At 39.6% G+C, this 19,766-nt stretch overlaps 1 protein-coding gene across 6 annotated transcripts in view; it reads right to left on the bottom strand.

The window, feature by feature from the left end:
• Positions 1–14,661, bottom strand: part of LOC135172146 (potassium voltage-gated channel protein Shal) — a 76,631-nt gene extending 61,970 nt beyond the window's left edge. For 2 of the 6 annotated variants that reach the window (XM_064138446.1, XM_064138453.1), the window contains exon 1: positions 11,186–14,659. In XM_064138446.1, coding sequence (XP_063994516.1) covers positions 11,186–12,300 — 1,115 coding nt within the window. In that variant the 5' untranslated portion in view covers positions 12,301–14,659. Of the gene's footprint in view, positions 1–11,185 lie in introns of all 6 variants that reach the window. The other 4 variants (XM_064138445.1, XM_064138449.1, XM_064138447.1 and 1 more) reach the window with 3 other exon arrangements.
• Positions 14,662–19,766: the final 5,105 nt, after the last annotated feature.

The following is a 19,766-nucleotide window of genomic DNA, read 5'->3' as shown; positions in this document are numbered from 1 at the left end:
TCAAATTTACATGCTGTTGAATTTTCACATCGTAATACCTAAAAATTTTTGAATAAAAAAACTATTGATTATATATTTCCCTCTGTCCACCTACACTGATAACTATCAAAACAAAATCTAAGGGTTGATGGGCAACCCTCCTGTCCCCGTAGGTGATACATGTGCGTAAAAGTTCCTGATTGCTCCAACTTTTCAAGCAATATTTAATCAAACTTCTCCAGTATTGATTGAATTACCTATTAAAACATCATCTAGAGGCGAAAAAAGAAGTCGTAAATTGAATAGTGAGTCCAACCTCTCACACGTTCGATAGTTTAATAGAATCGTGCGATGCATGGGAAATAGCGTCATTTCCTCGATGACTACTTTTACAGCTGGTGAATCTATGATAAAAGGATGCGCTAGAAAAATTCAGTAATGCCCCAACCAAACTCAACTATCGATCTAAAGACATCAATAAAACATTATCAAAATTTACCATGCGAATGAAATTTTCCTCACCCCCCAATATCTATGGAAATTTTTCGTAAATTATTCGTTATTAAAAATTTTCATTTATCTTGCTACCAAGAGAACGGTCTATCCATCACTTACCGCCAAATTTCATCCCCGATATTCATTTAATATATTAAAATAAAATTTGTTAAGCCTCTGGGAAATCTCCCTTAAATAATGCCAATTTTATCTGACACAATGCCCTCCCCCCGCACCTTTCCGCGACTCTTCAGTGGATAATCACCGATGAGCTAATCCCGGAAACTCCCCTCGCAAAGGAGAATAACCGTTAATTACAGTGTTTCCAATTGGGAAAAGAGATAGCCAAAGTATAAAGGAAGAATCGCTATTGAACGCAAAAGAGGGAAGAAAGCATAAAAGAAACCAATGGGTATAAAAATCACAGAACACCTTAAAGATTCTCATTCTTAAATCCAACAAAAAAAAAAATGAAGCTCCTTTCCGTGAGATGCAGCCAATGAGAAAAAATTGCAACCGCCTCAGGGACGTTTTATCGGTTTTACCGGAGAGACGAGCCCACTACGACCCGGTTTTACCCGGCGGCTTGACGCAAAATCGATAGTTAACGAGGACGGTAAATGTTAAAAAGTTCGTTCCCCGTGGTGCACTCACTCCTATCCTCAACCCTCATTCCTCCACACCCCTGACATGGGCATTAATTGACAGTCTACCACTCTTCGTATCGAGTATTCTGCATCAATACATGTTTAAAAAATAGGATCAACTGAAAGAACAGATCGAAACAATATTTGTTATCACATGCGATCTGCCGATTCAGAGGGGGATTTGTTTTGGCAAATTTTTATCATATTTTAGTTTGAAGTATCCAATTTTAATTAAGAAGATAGAATTAATGGAGAAAATGATGAATATAGTTTGTCAAATACATTTGATCCTCTATTTATTTTTCGTCCTATTTTGGAAGCCAAAGGGAGTTGAGATAAAAGCAAATATATTGATCACTTCAGAGGAGGAGAATGAAAAAATGGCTGCTGGAATTATTATTAACAGGGGATGCTCATCGATGACAAATGTTTGATTTTGATGAGGGGAGATTGAAATAATAACGTGATGATATCTTCCATAATGTGCAATAAACGAATAACGAAATGGTTTTCAAACAATTTTCTCTAAAAAATATCTGTTGCTGAAGTCATCGTGAAATAAGATGAGTGCTATTTTCAATCATAATAAACCCTAATTAAATACTGCAGAGTGCAATTAATATAGACCCAATTTAATAAAAAACCGTTGGCTGAAGATTGATAGCTCAATCTTATCGAACGTACTCATTAAGAGTATAACTATTGAAGTTTTAAATAACTCTAAAGTCTCCCATTACTGTACCCATTTTCTCCAGATGGAAATTAATGAATCGGCTCCATTAAAAAAATAACTATTCGTTTAATTTCAAGGTGTAAAAATGTTATAACACTTAATGCGAATAGCTGAAAAAAGAAGAGAAATCATAATCAGGAAATCCTATACGTTTTAATGACTTTTTGGATTAAAAATAAGTGTGAAATAAAAGGGATTAGGAATCTCCACTTTGAGTTCACGTGTAAATTAACGAATGGGGTCTATTATAAAAGAAAAACTCATTCTACTGGTGTCTATAGTAGCAAAAGGATTAGGAATAACAGACAGAAAGAATCAAGGAATCAGTGAAATATATTCATCAAAAATTTCGCGTCTCTTAAAATGATTTTGATTGAAATTGGCGGATAAAAATCAGTGCTAATTAAGTAAGTTCGTAATAAAAAGATGATCACCTCTCAGTTATCGTCATCTAAATTAACCCCCCCCCCCGCCCCTCATCACTCTTTTCAATACTGGAGTATATTACCCCAGTGAACTTTTTTCTTCATTAATAAGAGTTGAATAAAAAGAGAATGATGGACTTGAAAGAGTTTGAGGATGAAGCCACGATAGATTACAAAGACGATGAGGAGAAAAAATATTTTTAATAAAATTTTATTACAAGAAAGCTCATCCAACTCACGTTGGCAGAGAATTTCACTGAATAAAAAAGAGATGTGTGTAAGAGGGTTGAAATGTGGATTGGAGTTTTAATTAGGTCACTGCACAAATTAACCCCCACCGATTGGTGCTATCGCCAAGGTTTATCGTCATTGGTTATCAATTATCCACGAGGGGAGAATACACATGAGCCCTGATTCTATCGACGAGCAATGCAGATCTCAGGTGCTCCTCGATCCGTGAATGCAAACAAGCGATCGATCTAAAGAGCTTCTCGAGGATGCAATCAGAATTGAAGAGTCTCCACCGTGATTTTTGGAAGTTTGGAGACTAGAACGAGAACGGAAGGAGAACGATCGATATTGGAGATGGGGCAGTTGCAGCTAATGCCAAATCGAAAATGGAGAATGCAATAATTTTGTCATGATTGTTTCGACAAAGTCAAGGACTGAAGATGTTACGGATCAGTCGCTGGGCCTCGAGCCAATGAAAACTTCGAGACATGAAGAGAAAATAAAATTAATGGAATTTTGCGGCATTGATTTTGGAACGAGTCGACGGTGAACGGTAAATCAATGACATTTCATTCTACCGTACTCAGTGAATTTTATTATGAATGAGGTAATGCGATGGACGGAGAGAATTTATTCAATAAAAATGACGTGAAAGTTTCGTCATTCGCACGTGAACAGAAAGAAAGGTCCGATAAAAATTACGAACGGTCCAACTGAACGTCAGGAAGTTCATTCAATGACTCAATCAAAAAAAATTTACTTTTGAAAAAATAAATGCTTTTCTCAAGTCAATGAATATTCAGCAAACATATTTTTTTCCAGTTTCTGGACGTTTTATTAAAATTGTAATTGCAAAATATATCAATAAAATAAATTACAGTTTTTATAAATGAATAGAGTAATGACAACTCCCCTCATTTATAAAAAGTGTGTTTTTTTTTAAGAGATATAAATAAAAATCAACGAAACAACTCCCCCTCACCCCACTTTTCCACAATTTCTCAATCTTCCGACTGAATAACCATTGTAAATATCAAATCGCTTACAAAGCTAATCTCCCAGTCATTAACGCCTGAAGGTACGTAATAATCGATGATAATGCCCACGGCTGACTGCTCTGTTTTCCCCTAGCTGCTATTACCTACAAGGACCTGTCATTATCGGTTCCACTGTGTAGCAACTTCACACGAGTCACACGCTTTGTCGAGTTGACCTATCGATAGCTATAAATTTCGTTCAACATTCCAAATAGGTCGCTCTGAATTCTCAAAATAATTACAGCTTTGTTGCAATTAATATGAGGCACTCGCCCACCAAAACAGCCATCACAAACGAGGCCGCAGGATCTGCTCCAAGAAAGGTAGTTATTGAATGCCCCCTGACGAAGTGAATCATCAATTATTATCAGAGATTTATTTTTGCATGAAAGAGGATGCAGTGCAAACCAAGAAGAATTATGAATTATTCTCAACGTCGTCAGAATATTCCAAGGGCTCTTTCAAAAAACGCCTGACCTCGGGCACTTTGCCGCGAGCATTCTCATAACACTTTTGACTTTATGGTTTGTCATGAAATTTTACTGTCAATTTTGAATTAATTGTATGCACTAGAGTTTTATATTCATGAGCCTATTTTAACGTTCATATGATGAATTTTATTGGAACAAATACCATTCTTCGATTTAATTTTTGAAGTGGTTCCAAGTTATTTTGAGATTTAAGAAGATTAGAGTGATTTTGACTATTTTTCTTGTGGTTAAATGCCTTGTGCTTATTCGCCAGTTCCGAAAATTCAAAGAGCATTGAATACTCAGAATTAATATCTCTAAAAGTTTCCATAAAATCTGAGTGTACCTCTCATTTCAGTTAAAAATTTGAATAGACGTCTCTATATTTTTGTCATGACAACAAATTATTCAGTATCTCGCATCTCTTTTGAAATTTGTCCCTCCCAATTTCCCATGAAACCACAGAAATTAATTAAACCCCTATTGCCAGTTGAATATATCCGGTGCTATATCAAAATTCAAATTATTGTAGTTCCAGTTGTTGAAGTTCAAAAGTTTCATCCTCACATAACTCTAAATATATTCTCCCTTTCACGACCAACGGTGAAGTGCAATACATTTTCCAGTTGAGTGCAGTAATTGGAGGTACTTATTCAGAATAATTATAAAATCCCGATGTCGACAGTTGTCCAACAGCAATATTTTTGATCATCAGAAAGTTTCAACAGATAACCCGAGGGAGATGAGAAAGTAAAGGTGAAGAAGCAGAAAGGAAACTCTGAGTTAATGAATGTACCTTGTTACTAGCCATTAACCACTGCATGATTATAAAATATTAAAATACCTAAACTACCCTAAACTTGTCCGGAAATTTATAAAAAAAAAAAGCTCTCTCAGTAATCTCTTAATATTTTCACTACCAGTCGTCTAAAAAATTGGTAAAAATTCGCAAAACTCCTGAATGATTACGAAATGATTGGGAAATTTTTTTACAGTCATCGGAGACCTTAAAAAAAGGTGTCTGGATGAGCTGAGAATTCCACATGCAATTTTCTCACTACAAACTTGCAGATATAGAGCAGAAACATTCTTGAATGAAGCGAAAACTTTTTTTTATCTCCGCTAGAAGGAAATCATTTCATTCTGCAGATAGGTTGGGCACTTATTCCTTTTTTATATTCCCCAGTAGGCACATGAGTCCTTAATCCTCTCACCACCTTCAACCCAACTCCTCCGCTCGTTCGTCTTTACTACCTTTTTTTCAAAGTCATCTTAACTGCCGGGTGAAAAAGTTTCTCTGGGAAAATTGAGTCGTTACTCCATGCGGAGATGGAGCTGAGAGGTGGTAGGAGGTATTTGGGGTGGGATAAAGGGGTGGAGGAATGCTACCGGAGTGAAACGGTGTGTACAACTAGACAACGAGATTTTCGGAGCTTGGAAGCTCTTTTAACCGAGAAAAATTGCGGCAATATCTCAAGCGTTACGCGTAGAATATTGCACACGAAGCGAAAACGTACATCACCAGGAAATATCGTGTTTTTATTTTAATGTGGGGAAATGCAAGTGAATTCTTCGGGATTTTCTTTTCTTCTCAGCTGATAGAGTCATTGCGTTAACTAACATCAATACAACCACTATTTTTCCAAACTTCATAAATTTATACCCGTGTATTTGCGTACGTGTGTACGTGCATACTATGGTTATGCCTTGAAAAACGATTTTCCTGAAGACTCTTAAAATTTTTTTGATATCTCAACCGCCCTGTGATCTGAATATTAAATGACATGAGTATGAATTGACTACCAAATGGAAATATTCATAGAATTTCTCAGCCATCTTGAAAATAAAAGAAAAGGGGTTTTTCATGTGAAACAATCATTGATTTTCCAATGTAAGTTTGAATATGAAAAAGTATCCAAAGTACGTAATTATATTTAATACCTCCAGTACGAGGGGTTGAATATTCCATCTTTAAAAAGTTCCATTCACCCTCAACCCACATTAAATTTTTATACCCCGGAAGTTTGTTTTTCCCACCAAACAGTCTTGATTACCATATTCCGACTCAAATAAATGAAACTCTCCACAATCCATAACATCCCTCGGTACAACCATTATGCTTTTCCTCCAATATTATTTCCTGCCGTCAAAAGTATTATCTATAACAAGACACAACCAAATGACAACATCCTCCATCCTCAATCCCAATTACTCTAAACTCCTCTATTTCCTCTGTCAACCTCACCCTCCACCTCGGCATTCCCATTCTCCTCCCATAAAATGCAAAACTCCAGGATTTCTCAAAGATAACGTTGAAAAATCTCGAAGGACAGACCTCTTATCTCCCCCGCCATGCGCAATGCCCTTTCCCCTCTCCACCTCATTCCCAGAAGTCCCTGAAACCCCACGACACCTCTCCCATTCCCCCTGCATCGCACTACCCTCCCATGAGGGAAAAAAAATCGATTCCAACCCCAACTAAAAAAAACTAACCCCCCCCCCCCCAGCGTGTCAAAGGGCATCCGAGTAGTATAAAAATAGCAGGTGAAAGGGCGAGCTGAAAATGACTGCGTGTGATATCCCCAGGAAAAAATAAACTGACGTAAAAAAAAATCTCCAGCACAAATAAAACTGAAGCTGGAGGAAGAAAAAAAAAACCACCGGAGGAAGGGCATAAAGAGTGAAAGACGAAGGGTGAACTGAGATGAGAAGGGTACAAGAATATTCAGAAAGGTGGGGATATGTAGCCCAGTGACCGCGATATTGTGCGGTGTGTGGTGTAGAGCCATTTCCAAGCTATCCCACCTTGTACTATGGGTCAGTGCATAGCACCTGTCTACGTGCGCACATACGTCGGTGTGCCACGACGCTCGTCAGATAAGTCCACGTATACATACGTTGAATTCCAACACGGTTACGACGATAACCAAACAAGGGGTAGTCATCAATGAAGGGATGGGGAGAAGGGGCAGTGAGCCACGAAGCTGGAGATAAACCTGGGAACTGTCACGTGAATGGTCAGAAGGATTTGGACACCGACATGACCTGGGATTTTATTTTCTTCTGCTGAATAATATCAGGAAACATCCTTGATGAAGGTGTTAATTGGGACATTCGGAGAGAATATAAATGAGCGGAAAGAATATAAATGAGTGGAAATAAATACTCAGTCGTAAGATAAAAAGACAAAATTATCGAATAATTCTCGATAATTTTAGTGAGGATCGCGAGGGATGAGATTCAGAAAAAAATGCCAGTCATTTGCGAAGAAAACTACCCTTATACAACAATCATGTAACATTGATCGAACAGAGGGCGGTTCCTAGAAAATTCACGACAGCAGGAATGACAATTAAAGCTTTATCAATCATACAACGGCCTCCGATATTTTTTTTTGTTCATATATATCGCGTCACGTAATCAATGGTGAAAAGTAGAGTCATGTGAGACTGTTTAAAAAATTAAATCGGGGAGTTGGCCATAAACCTGACCAATGCCACGTGGCTGACATGGATAACTACTACCACCTGGGGAATTACATGATCTGCACTTTTATTTTGTTATAAATAAAACATTGTACATGCGCGTCGGGGGTGATATTGTACACACGATTTGATCGATGTTTTCTAACATGCATTATGTACCATGGGAGATAGGGTAAATACCTCACGGCTTTGTCGTAATGGTACGAAGATAGGGGTAGAAGGTGATGGTGAGCGGTGAGGCCGGGTAACAGAGGTAAGCCCACTGTGTAATTTGCATTCGACCCGTGGCCTGGTGTGGGAGAGCTTGCGGAGTTTTTAGAATTTAGGGAGCCACTGGGGGTTGTAAAGATAGAGTCTGAATTTTTTTTGGGAAATTAAAAGCTCTTGAGGAAAATACAAAGCGCTTGCGCCCTAAAACATTTTAACCCTCGGTCACCCTCCGCGAAGAAACGTTTGTGTTATTTCAAGATAACTTTACCGAATCGACTCTATAGTATTCGAGCTTAACGAATTCCGAACAACATGGCATCACATACACTTTCATTTATCATAAAAAATAAAAATTCTTTATTCGAATTTTTTTTTTCTTCAGTAATTTTAAAATTATGTTATTGTGAAGTTAATATTAATGTCTAGACACTCTTGAAGACTTGAGATATTTTTTTACGACTGTACCTCACGTTTTGTTTTCTACATTAATAATTGTAATGTTGAATCGTAAAAATGAATTTAACATCGTAAATTTTCCGTTGAAATAGTTGAAAGTTTAATGTTTTTCTCGTGTATTTCCAGGAGAGTATTTTCACAGTGATGTTTAATGTTATATGCTCTCCATGTATGTATGATTCATGTCATAATACTTTCATGGGTCTATGAAATGTAATGAATTTCACTTTTTCATTTTTCCATTGAATAATAATGAACTTTTTATTATTTGAATGCAGAAAAAGAAACTCTTCGCGAACGTACGAGGAAAAGCAGCGCGCAGCTGTCCCAGTAATAATAAATCATTTCGATAGCTGTTAGAGGAGTGTGTAAATGACTAATAAATAACCCAAGTAAAAACGAACGTAAGAAAATTCGTTAATAGTTGACAGATGATTCAGTCAACACAGGGAAACACCGACAAATGAAAATTTGTTCATTATTAACAATTCAGGAGTAAACGGGATAAAAGGGAACGGGATTAATCCACTCATAAATAATATCGTTCTTTCTCCGTTCCCCAGTTAATGAAGTTACCATTAAGTATTAATAGATGCGACTAAGTAACAAACCAACCGGAAGCTATCAATTAAATCCCAGAGTTTCTCCTCTGAGAAGATTCAGCATTCAATCAATCGCGATAAAAAGAATAATTGAACTAATTGAAATCAAATAATAATAATTGATTTTTCTAATTAAATCGCGTGGCCTATAAAAAAATAACATTTGGGAAGACTCGTGATACGACGTCATCACAAAAATAATCCTATCAACTATTCTATAAGTGCATATCACGAGTCAACAAAAATAACTCCACCTGAATTTTTCAGTGGAAAATTTTCTCACTACTCGCTTCAAAGGCAAAGTTTTCCCGGAGTGTCAAAGTTGTATCGCGTTTTTTTGGAGGAATAAAAATACTTTTACGGGACAAAGTTGGATTGGAGGAGGATTGGAGAATGTGAGAGGCATAGGTTGGCAGGTAGGGATTGGGCGTAAAATAGAGAGAGAACTAGACAAGGAGTTGGCTCTGTGAAGCACCTCCGAAGCACCTGTTGATCCTCCGATTAAAGTTTGAAGGAAGAGTGACCGACAGAACCCTTTCACTGGACACGTTTGAGGGAGAGAAAGATCCCAAAAGTCTAGGAAAAATGATTATTCGGGGCGTGGGCGATAATTGGACACTTCTATCCCAGTCTCCCTAATCGGGGATGACTCAAAAGCCTCGAAAATTGAAAAAATAATTGAATCTATCGATCGGAAGAACAAAAAAAACGAATTAACAACATGCGACACTTGTTCTCACATTTTACACGTCCAAATGTGACAGTCACTGTTATTAAATGTGTGGACCCAGTGAAAAGTACCGCGGAAATTGTGCCCTATCGAATATTTTATTGAGTCCAAACTTTTCTAGTGAAAATTATCATTGAAATTATTTCAATAACTCACATCCCCAGTCTAACCAATCCCCACCTTATCCCCTCGCAGTCAATGAACGAAGTCCTTCACTCGACAGTTGCAAAACTCCGCATAAACAATTGCAAAATTCAAATGTTGAAACGAAAAATGCAACGTCATTGTCGAGAGTGATGCGTAAACGAAAATAATCATTGACATAGATTTTCCGAACGCGAATAAAAATAGCCAGTGAACCTGTTTTTTCAACTAAAAGATTTTCGTTTTCCCGAGCCAAAGGAAAGCCACAGATTTTTCTCCCTGTCCTCCCTCCGAGAAGAATAGAATTGATGAGTGAAAACTTTCAGGAGTATACATTCACGGTTTCGTCCAAGAACATCAAGGATATACTCGGAGATGTTAGCACCAGAATACATATCAACTTTCGCCTCCCCCCTCCCGTCCCTCCGCCATCCACAGTCTAGCTCGAGAGAATAACTGAATGAATCATAACGCAAATCCTCATTCACTATATCACGAAAAGAGCCAAAAGTCAGGTACGTATCTCAGTTGAGAACTTATTGCGAAAAGCTTCCATGCAGGACACGTGTCGTCTGACAAACTGCTCTGCATTGCAGCCTGGCATGGCACTGAAAAACCCGACAAAGGCTTCGTGTATTTGATAGCATATAGCTGACTCGCTTATATTTACGCCCATAGCCGTTCTATCTTGACATTAACAAATAATGGCGTCATGTAGACATCGGCCTGACACAAAACTCATTACCTTGTGCGGTGAATATTGGTTACCGCGTTGCGTAAATTAATCTGTGTGAGTGGGTAATTACGTGGATTAATAATCCGTATAATGTCAAATTTACGCGAGGAATTTCCCGAGGTATAATACTAATTTATTAATTAAATAGAAACAGCCTGCGAGACAAGAACGTGAAATTTAGCACAGATTAGTGAATGAGGAGTATCCATTGCACTCAGGCGCAGATACATCAGTTGAAGAATCCTAGAGTCATTCCCGAAATTTTCCGTGCAAATAATGACCAAAAATATTCTCTAGATATTTTTCCCTTCCAAGTATTGCAATACAATCAACATTAATCTTCCCAATTAGATAATTCCCACTAGAACACTAATTTCATTATTTTCTCCTCCCTCCTAGCTAAATCATTGTTTCTTAATTCAACAGAGAATTAAGATTGGTACCACTAATCTTCTGTAACTATTCCGAAATGTAAACGAAAAAAAAAAAGATCAAAAGCCTCAATTCCCCAGCCCTCTCACCAATTACTGAATAAAAAACACATGAAACGCCTGACGTACAGCGGAAAAAGTCCTCGAGGAAAATTACTACGAAGCAGGGTAAAGTGGGTTTACTTCACCGGTCATAAAGCAATGAACCCATCTCACCGTGAAAGCACAGTAATTCTCAGATACTTTTTTCACTCCATAAAAAAGAAAAACAAAAAAATAATACATTAAACAATTGCTCACGTACTTCTAAAACTATCCACTCTACGAGAGCACTCACAATAGAACTTTAAAATAAAATGAAAATTTTCACTCACCCCAAAGTGGTCATAGTGACGATGGTGTACCAAAAAGCAGCCGGAATAGACGTAAAGTTGGTCCCCTCGACATTCTTCTCAGCGTAGAACATGACAGTGGCAAATATTATAATCGCCATAGCCAGTGAAAAAACGAGAAAACCAAGTTCCGATGCACATGATTTGAGTGTATAGCCGAGAATTCTCAAGCCCTGGGAGTGCCGTGAAAACTTGAATATACGGAAAACACGAAAGACCCTGAGGGTGACAAAGGCCCCGGACACATCGTCGTTGTCAGTTATACCAAGGCCAATGTAATACGGCAATATAGCGACAACATCAATTATTGACATAACGGAGCGGGCGAATTTACATCTACTTGGTGCGGCAAAAAGTCGCAACAAATACTCAGCGGTAAATATCATAACGCACGCTGTATCAAGACAGAAGAATACAATTTTATATCTCTCGCCGCACGACAGTGTACCAGCTCGTCCCGGACGTGTTCCACACGGTACAGTCTCCACAACATTGGCTAATACACTGACAGCAATGAAGAAACCAGTAACGTAATAAAATACAAGTGCTGCCGTTGATATATGAGGATTTTGAAATGCCCGCCACATTTTTTCCCTCATGTCGGTCAATTTTTGTAAATTCTGATCGCCATTTTCACTCAATTTATCGTCCATCAATCTCTCAGCATTCTCCCTCTTTCTATCCCGATAATCCTCGTAACAACAATCACCAATAACGTCAGGTAAAATTCCGAAAAATGCAAGCTCCTCGTCATAACTCGTCAGACACTCGTGCTTTGGATAATGGAGTTTACCGGTCCTATAGTAATTCAATATATGACGAAATATGTCTGGATCCCGATCGAAGAAGTACTCCTTGCTGTCCTCGTCGTAAAAAAATTCACGTTCATTCGAGCCCAGCAGTGTATCGGGGTACTTCTCGAGCGTGTTCCTCCAAGTTTCAAAGCGACGACCGCTGACGTTAATCTGGAGCTTCTCATCGTCAGCTTTACGTCGATCTTTAGGTATTGGCGGTGGTGGTAATGGATGAGTGGCGATCGGCACCCAACCGATTGCCGCCGCCCGTGCAAACGGCAGCCAGGCTGCCACCGAGGCCATGTTTGACGGTGGAATAACGATTGATCAAAGATCTACCTCTGTTCAATCTCGTCACTCTTATCTCTTTAGTTACTTATCAGTCAAATTTTCTGTCCTTCGGCAATTTTACCTGTACACTGGTGCTGTTGTACACTTATTCATCACAATTATTTTCATATGAAAATTGCAATTGTGGTTATGATAAATGGGAGTTATTTGCTTCAGTATTGATGCATCAGTTGTCGATTTGTCGAGCCTTCCTCCAACCTGCAGCACGTGCTCTGCACCTTGTATTTCGTTCTTGCATGCTGCCTCTCGTAGTACAGCCGATAACGACAACTACTACGAGTGATGATGGCGATGACATTGTTAATCATTCTCTGGATAGGTAAACAGTTAATTCACTTCAAACCTATCTAATTTTCTCTGTTTATGTTGATTTTTTTTCTACGAGGCTAAGACCCCAACCTCGAGAATGAGATAAACTTTGTACACAGAAGGGAAACGGTGACCGGACAAATACCGTCTTGGCACGCTGCCCTTCACCATCATCGATAGCCCACCCTCTCCCTCCCCCCTCGCCAACACTTTTTTCACGTATGTAACAGTCTGTCGAATTTTTTTTCCAATGGCTCAGCTCTCTACCTGGTCTTCACAAAAGTCATCACTCACTTGTTTATGAGCCTTTTATGTTTTGAGGGGGATTGGTCGAGGGTTCATTGATGGTTTTACCGATATGAAAGTATCAATCTGGAGGGACTCGAGCCTCCAAAAAGGGGCTGCGGTGGAAAAAGATTTTTTTCAGTTATTTCTCTCGCTACAATTGCTCTCGGCTAACGTTCGGCATCACTTGTTCCTGAAGGGCCTCCTCAAGTAGCACTCGACGTTCCTGGTACAGTGTGATGATTCTCAGTCATTGTTAACCACTTGTTTCTCTCACACGAGACTCGACACTACTCGCACTGGTCCGTACCAATCCAAATTTAGCCAGTCCAACGTAACACAAATAAAGCCCAGTTTATTTATTTTCTCATCATTTCAATACTACCGACTCGTTGAATCAACGTTTGTCACAGTCACCCTGAGTCACCTCATCGATAACACCCCCCAACACGCGATACAGACACTGCCCTAACCGAGACTGTTCCATTAATAATTATTCACTAAAAAAATAAACTCGAATTATCAACAATTTTGATCAGCTGAGTGACGCTGATAGGGTTAGGTTTGTGATGAGCTCTCAGCAGCGTCGCCGGTTTCCACTGCTCGACGCCTCGCAATGCTCTCCCTCGCTCGTGGCAAATCACACTGACGCCGAAAAGAGGTGGACAAGCGAGCGCGCGCGTTGGATCGCCTCCCTGCCAGTGTACATGCCCCTCATTCCGTTTTTTTATGCTTTTTTTCTCCCTGCTGTGCCACCCTTCACGAGCCCCTGGACCTTTTCTCACTGGCCAGCTTCATTCCTTTGTACCATCGAGTTGGGGATGACTAAAACTCCAAGTGAACTTGGAAAATTCAAGCGGTTATCCGTTATTTGGCTTCTCTCACTCGTATTTTCTTCTTAGTCTCGGAGTTGAGGAGTTTTCTTAAATTATTCGCGAACCGGTCGAGCTACACCACTCGATCGAAACGGTCACTCACGACTGGCAGTATCTCTTTACATTGGATTCGGTGGGTATTCAAGCTCGTGACATACGAACTAAAGTTGGTAGAGGGCGGGAGAGAGGGAGAGGTGGCGTGGCCCGGCTGTTTCAATTGAAGCGTGTGTGCGAGTTGGGTTATACCCACCCGACTTCACCTGGCCCCTGTGTGTTCCTTGGCGGCGCGGCTCAGCCCGTACGAGCCACGCAACGCGGACGTTATACCTAGACTCAAATTGATTTTTACGGGAGGAAAGGCAGAGCGCCGGTGGCGACACTGTGCGTCACATCGGCGCAACGCCAACCGTTGCCCGGGCAACCCTCTGCCGTATGACGTCATAACTTCAACCCTCTGTCATCCCTGCCGGCCTCGCGCTTACCGCTTTCACGGGGTTGTTTCTACTGGGGATGAATTCTAGGTTTGGGCTTCGCCGGGTTACGATGATCTCGGGGCTTTTGATGAGAAAGTTCGGGACATTTTGGGCTTCTCGGGACTGAGGGAGGGATTTGTCACAATTTCCGTGGGGAGAGCGTGGGTTATGGGAGGTCATTTTACATGTGGGAAAAATTTAGTAGAGGAAGGAGGAAAAAGAGATTGGATTGCTTCTGAGGATAGTCGAGTTTATTTTACTATGATAAAGACGATGTCATGTGTTATTTCACTATGTAATAGTCGTTATCATAGTTAACAATTCGAAAAAACTCGTTAATGTTCAGCAATATTCAAATTATTATATTCCATAAGAAAAAAACAATTAAATAAAATAGACCTGGGACCTGGGACCTGCTAATGAATGAAAATTAGTTTCAAGTTTAATTTACCACTATGTTTTAATTAATATTTTTCAATATTTCTTCTCCATAATTACCCCATTTACCTCGTCTTTTCCGTACTCATCTCCGGGGTGGAATGTATTTTTTTCCAATTTAAAAATAATTCCGTATTCTCTATAAACTTCGGCTAAGAAGTTTATTCACAATTAGGATGATTTTTTTACTGGACTGACTATTCAGGTACCATTACTACTGACCATTACCATTACTACTTACACCAAGGTGCCCTCTGTCCCCATAATTCTCATTCTTCCTGGCGAATGTTTTTTTCATCCCTCTCTACAAACATAGAATTCCACCCCTTCTCTGCCTTTGTCCAAACCAACGCAGAAGTAAACTCATGCCACTAATGAATGCTCGGGACTATAACCTCGAAATTCAAGTGGGCTTTCGTCGTGGGCTCCCTGTGCGGGCTCAAGGGCCTGGTCCAAGGCACTAACATAACACTGAGCCTGGTCCGCCTAGTTTACCGTTGAGAAGAGGGAAAAAAAACCCGTTGCGAATTCATTCGAAGTTCTCTGAGAGGATTTTTTTTCAATTTTATTCTGTAGAATAGTTTAATTAGGCATTGTTTAGTTGTACACAATTCTGTGGATAAATATTCACACCCAATTAGCGGTTACGATTGCCAAATTTACACAGAATAATTTTTTAGTTCCCAAATTTAGTCCCATTTACTTACAACCAATCGATTCCCCTGGAAGAGGCTCATGTGGGATTTTTTGTTTCAAACGAACTTTGCAATTTGCTGGGCTGAAGTTTGAAATACCTGTAACGAGGAACAAGAGAGAGAAGAAGATATTCCCAGCATCAAAGCCGCGGGAAATTGCACGAACGAGTTTAAACTTCTTTTCTAGCAACTCCCCCTCCCTCCACCAACCCCCCGGCATTTGTGGCCTCCTGTCAATTGAATCGAGACGCTATTGTTCCTAATTCCTCTCACTTTGTGTTCCCCTTCCGGAAACGGATAAAAACTTTTATCGCTGGCTCCTCCACGTGCTCAAAATAATACCTTGAATTTTCCGGGTGAATGATGAAGATAATTCCACCGGAGTCATGGAGGCTCTTGTAATTTTTCTTCTTCATTTTTGTTGCAATTTGAGAAAGGAAGAAATGAGAAATGATGTTTCACAGTGACAAGCGGTTGTGCGAACTGGGTTAACGACTTCAAGATTCAAGAGTGTGGCCCAAAGCATTGTGTTCCTGGTCACAGAGAGACCAGTGACAAATTCATTCAGCCTCATGTTAATTTCAGAGGGTAAAAAGCTTGACTCTCATTTTTTTTCATGGCTCATGGGAGTTACCGAAAAACTTTGGACAACTGTCTTTACTCGTGATAATCCAGTGGGGAAAACACGGACCCCATTGCCATACGGATGAGTACACATTTACGTTTCAATGTTTTGTTATTCTGAGTGGAAAAAAACTGTAAACGTAGAAGCAGCAGGAAAACTTTATGAATTTGATTGAGATGGTAGGAGAATTGCAAATGAACAAAAAACTTGAAATTTCAGAAAATATTCTTAACTCAGATATTAGATTCCGCCACTGACCATCGGATGAGTTAGACGTGTTTTCATTTTGTCTTGCCCTGTGCCAAGTGCGCGTAAATGATTTCAAGTGTTACACAGATATTATAAATTCGGTGAATAAGTGCTTCCTCCCCAGGAATTGCAGAAGACTCTCTTCTGCAGTTGAGAGGAGAGACTCTGTCCCTCCTCTCAAAAGAAAAAAAAAAAAACATTCAATAAATAGTGCAATCGAAATGTCCACCCAGAATGGTAACTCCAGGCAGAGTCTCTACTCTCAGAGACTGGCTAGCGACTACCACCCCGACAATGAACGAGCGATTTTAATAGATGCAATCCAAGGTATTCCCATCAATGACTATTTAACATGCGTCGGAAATTTTGTTGGCCGACAAAACGTCATTGGAATCTCCAGAACTGCTGGTAACCGTATTTGTGTCTACGTCAAGACAACCGATATGGCTGAAAAGCTAATTTCAGAGCAAACTCAGCTCTACATCAACGAAAACAGGCTAAAAATTCGATCTCTCGTCACAAAATCGAAACGAATTATTCTGTCTCATGTGTTTCCATCCCTGCCCCATGACATTCTCCAAAATAAAATTGCTGAATTCGGTGTCAAGGCTCTGTCACCCTTAACATTTATCAAGGCTGGATCAAAAACCCCAGGATACGAGCATGTCATCAGTTTTAGAAGACAGTTGTTCATCAATCCTGACGACATCAACAAGCTACCCAAGGTTATCAAGATTACATGGAACAACTTTGATTATACGGTTTACCCGTCCACTGACAACCCAGCCTGTTTCAACTGCCGGAAACTCGGACATTTTCAAAAAGAATGTCCTCTTATCAACCTAAATACCCTAGAACAGAGACGACAGCCCATATCAAACGAGAACACGACCGAATCAACCCTAGATACGGAACTGGAAATTACGTCAGTTGTACAGGAAGGACAACCACCCCAGAACACTCCCTCGAGCGTCGAACATGATAAGGTCATGGAATTTGAACTGGCTTCCATTAGACGCAACAGAGAACAGGATGATGATACAGATCAGGACAACAACCAAGATTCTAAACGCATTCGATCAATCACAATTGAATCAAATTCACAGGAAGCTGCCCCCAGCGATAAGGGTACAAAAGCAGGTGATGACTTCGTCCATCCACCCCCCTCCTCCAGGAACAGAAGACACAACCGGCCAACCAAAACTCAGACCAGAAACCAGTTCAGCAAGGACTTCATCATGAAATATACTCCACGACTTCGTGCTCATCTTACAGTAACTGCCTCAGATTCGTACATTAACTATGAAGAATTTATTTCCATCCTTATACAATGGCAGGAAACGCGTGATATCAGTAAAATTAGAGCAAAACACCAGGATAACATGGACGACCTTATTGTTTTCTTTCGACTTATTAATATTTACGTTGATGACAGAACGATTAAGACTTCCATCACCAAGCTGGCTAACCGACTTGATAGTTCTGACAGGGAGATTAACTCAGATTCGTCTTCCAGTCATTGTTAATGAAAATCAATATAAATGTACGCCACAATGAATAGCAAGCAAACAGACCTCAGGATGATATTTTGGAATGTGAGAGGTTTACACAGGCACTACGAAGATATTCAACTAGCAACAGAACAGACTGATGTTATTATTTGTGTGGAAACAAAAATTGATCCACAAAGTTGCCGGAAAATTAAATTCCCTGGATTTAAAGTCCATCGAAAAGATAAAAACACAAATACAGGCGGCATAGCCGTTATCTATCGAAACAATCTCACAGTCAAATTGTTAGAAAATATTGCGAACCCACATCCAGATGTTGAGATCATGGGTATACAGATAACCAATATAACTGAGTCTCTTAGCATATTTGCGTGTTATAGAAAACCAGGTGCAGTGCTACACATTGATTACTGGCGCAAAATTGTCTCCATGACCCGCAACCATCATCGAAGTATCATTGTGGGCGACTTTAATGCCCATCATGTGGCATGGAATTGTGAAAAAAATGACTCGAATGGTGATAAGTTTCTGAAGTGTATACAAACGGAGAACCTAGTTTTACATAATTCGAATACTCTCACTCACATAGACTTATTCAGACAAAAACACTCTAATCTTGACCTAGTACTATCCACCCCTGACATAGCAGAGAAACTTTTAGTGGAAGTTAACGACGAAACATGGGGCTCAGATCACTATCCAGTTATTATAAAAGTGTCAACGGAACGAAACACTTATCACAGACATTCCTTAAAAATCTCCTCAGCCAGTACAGACTGGGATAGACTAAACAAAGTGTTTATAGAATTATTCCCCCATTTTCTAGAATCGTCATTCCTCACCCAATCCATCCTTGGAAAATATTCCACATTTATGAGCTATATTACTCATGCAGTGCAACAATGCACTCCCCAAAAGAAAATAGTCCCTCCCCACATTCACCGAAATCCAGTGCGATGGTGGGACGAGCACTGTGCCCGAGCAAAACGGCTCCGCAAAGCTGCGTTTAAAACGTGGCGGTTTACTAATAACATTCAAGATATGGTTAAATATAAGAAGTCAGTAGCGCAAGCCACCAAGCTATTTAAACAAAAGAAAAAAGAAAATTTCATTCAATTTTCAGAAACTATAGATTCTAGGAAAAATATTCAATATGTTTGGAGAACGTGCAAAGTCCTGAAAAACGCATGGATCAAAGCTGATTCTGAATCCCACCCAGACGCTGATCAAATACGAAAAGCCGCCCTTAATGCCTTAGACAAAATTGCTCCTGCAGCATGCACTCCGAATCCTGACGAACTAATAACGCAAACCCCCCAAACAATTTTTGACCGAATTTTTGAATACTCAGAATTTTTAGCAGCCCTACGACCAAAAAGAGATGATTCCGCCCCAGGAATTGACGGGGTGACGTACAAACTCATGAAAAGATTAACTCCGGAAATTCAACTTGTATTATTAGATTTGTACAACGAGATGTATACAACTGGTGAGTACCCTAATGAATGGAAACATTCGTTCATTCACCTAGTACCAAAAGTGAATAAGAAAGATGTAAGGCCTATAGCACTGACTTCTTGCATTGCCAAGATTTTCGAGACGATGGTTAAAAATCGCCTACTGTGGTGGTGCGAAACCAAAAATTTAATCCCTTCTTGTCAAACTGGCTTTCGACCTGGCCTTTCTTGCAAAGACAACCTATCCAATCTAATTTTAAATATAGAGAATAATTTTAAACTTAAAGAAGAAACAATTGCGACATTCATTGACGTCCAAGGTGCATTTGACAACGTCATTCCTGAAATATTGATTGCTAAACTAGCGAGGGCACAGTGTCCACTAAACTCCCTAAAGTTCATTAAATTCTTAGTTTGTGAAAGATTCATCCATTCTACTTTTCTGGAGGAAAAAGTCCTCACAGTGCGAAAAGGAGTACCACAGGGTGGAGTACTTTCTCC

This window comes from Diachasmimorpha longicaudata, chromosome 2, assembly GCF_034640455.1.
Source record: "Diachasmimorpha longicaudata isolate KC_UGA_2023 chromosome 2, iyDiaLong2, whole genome shotgun sequence".
Taxonomy (NCBI): Eukaryota; Metazoa; Arthropoda; class Insecta; order Hymenoptera; family Braconidae; genus Diachasmimorpha; species Diachasmimorpha longicaudata.
The sequence above is the reverse complement of the archived record's forward strand: the minus strand, read 5'-3'. Positions and strand labels throughout refer to the sequence as shown.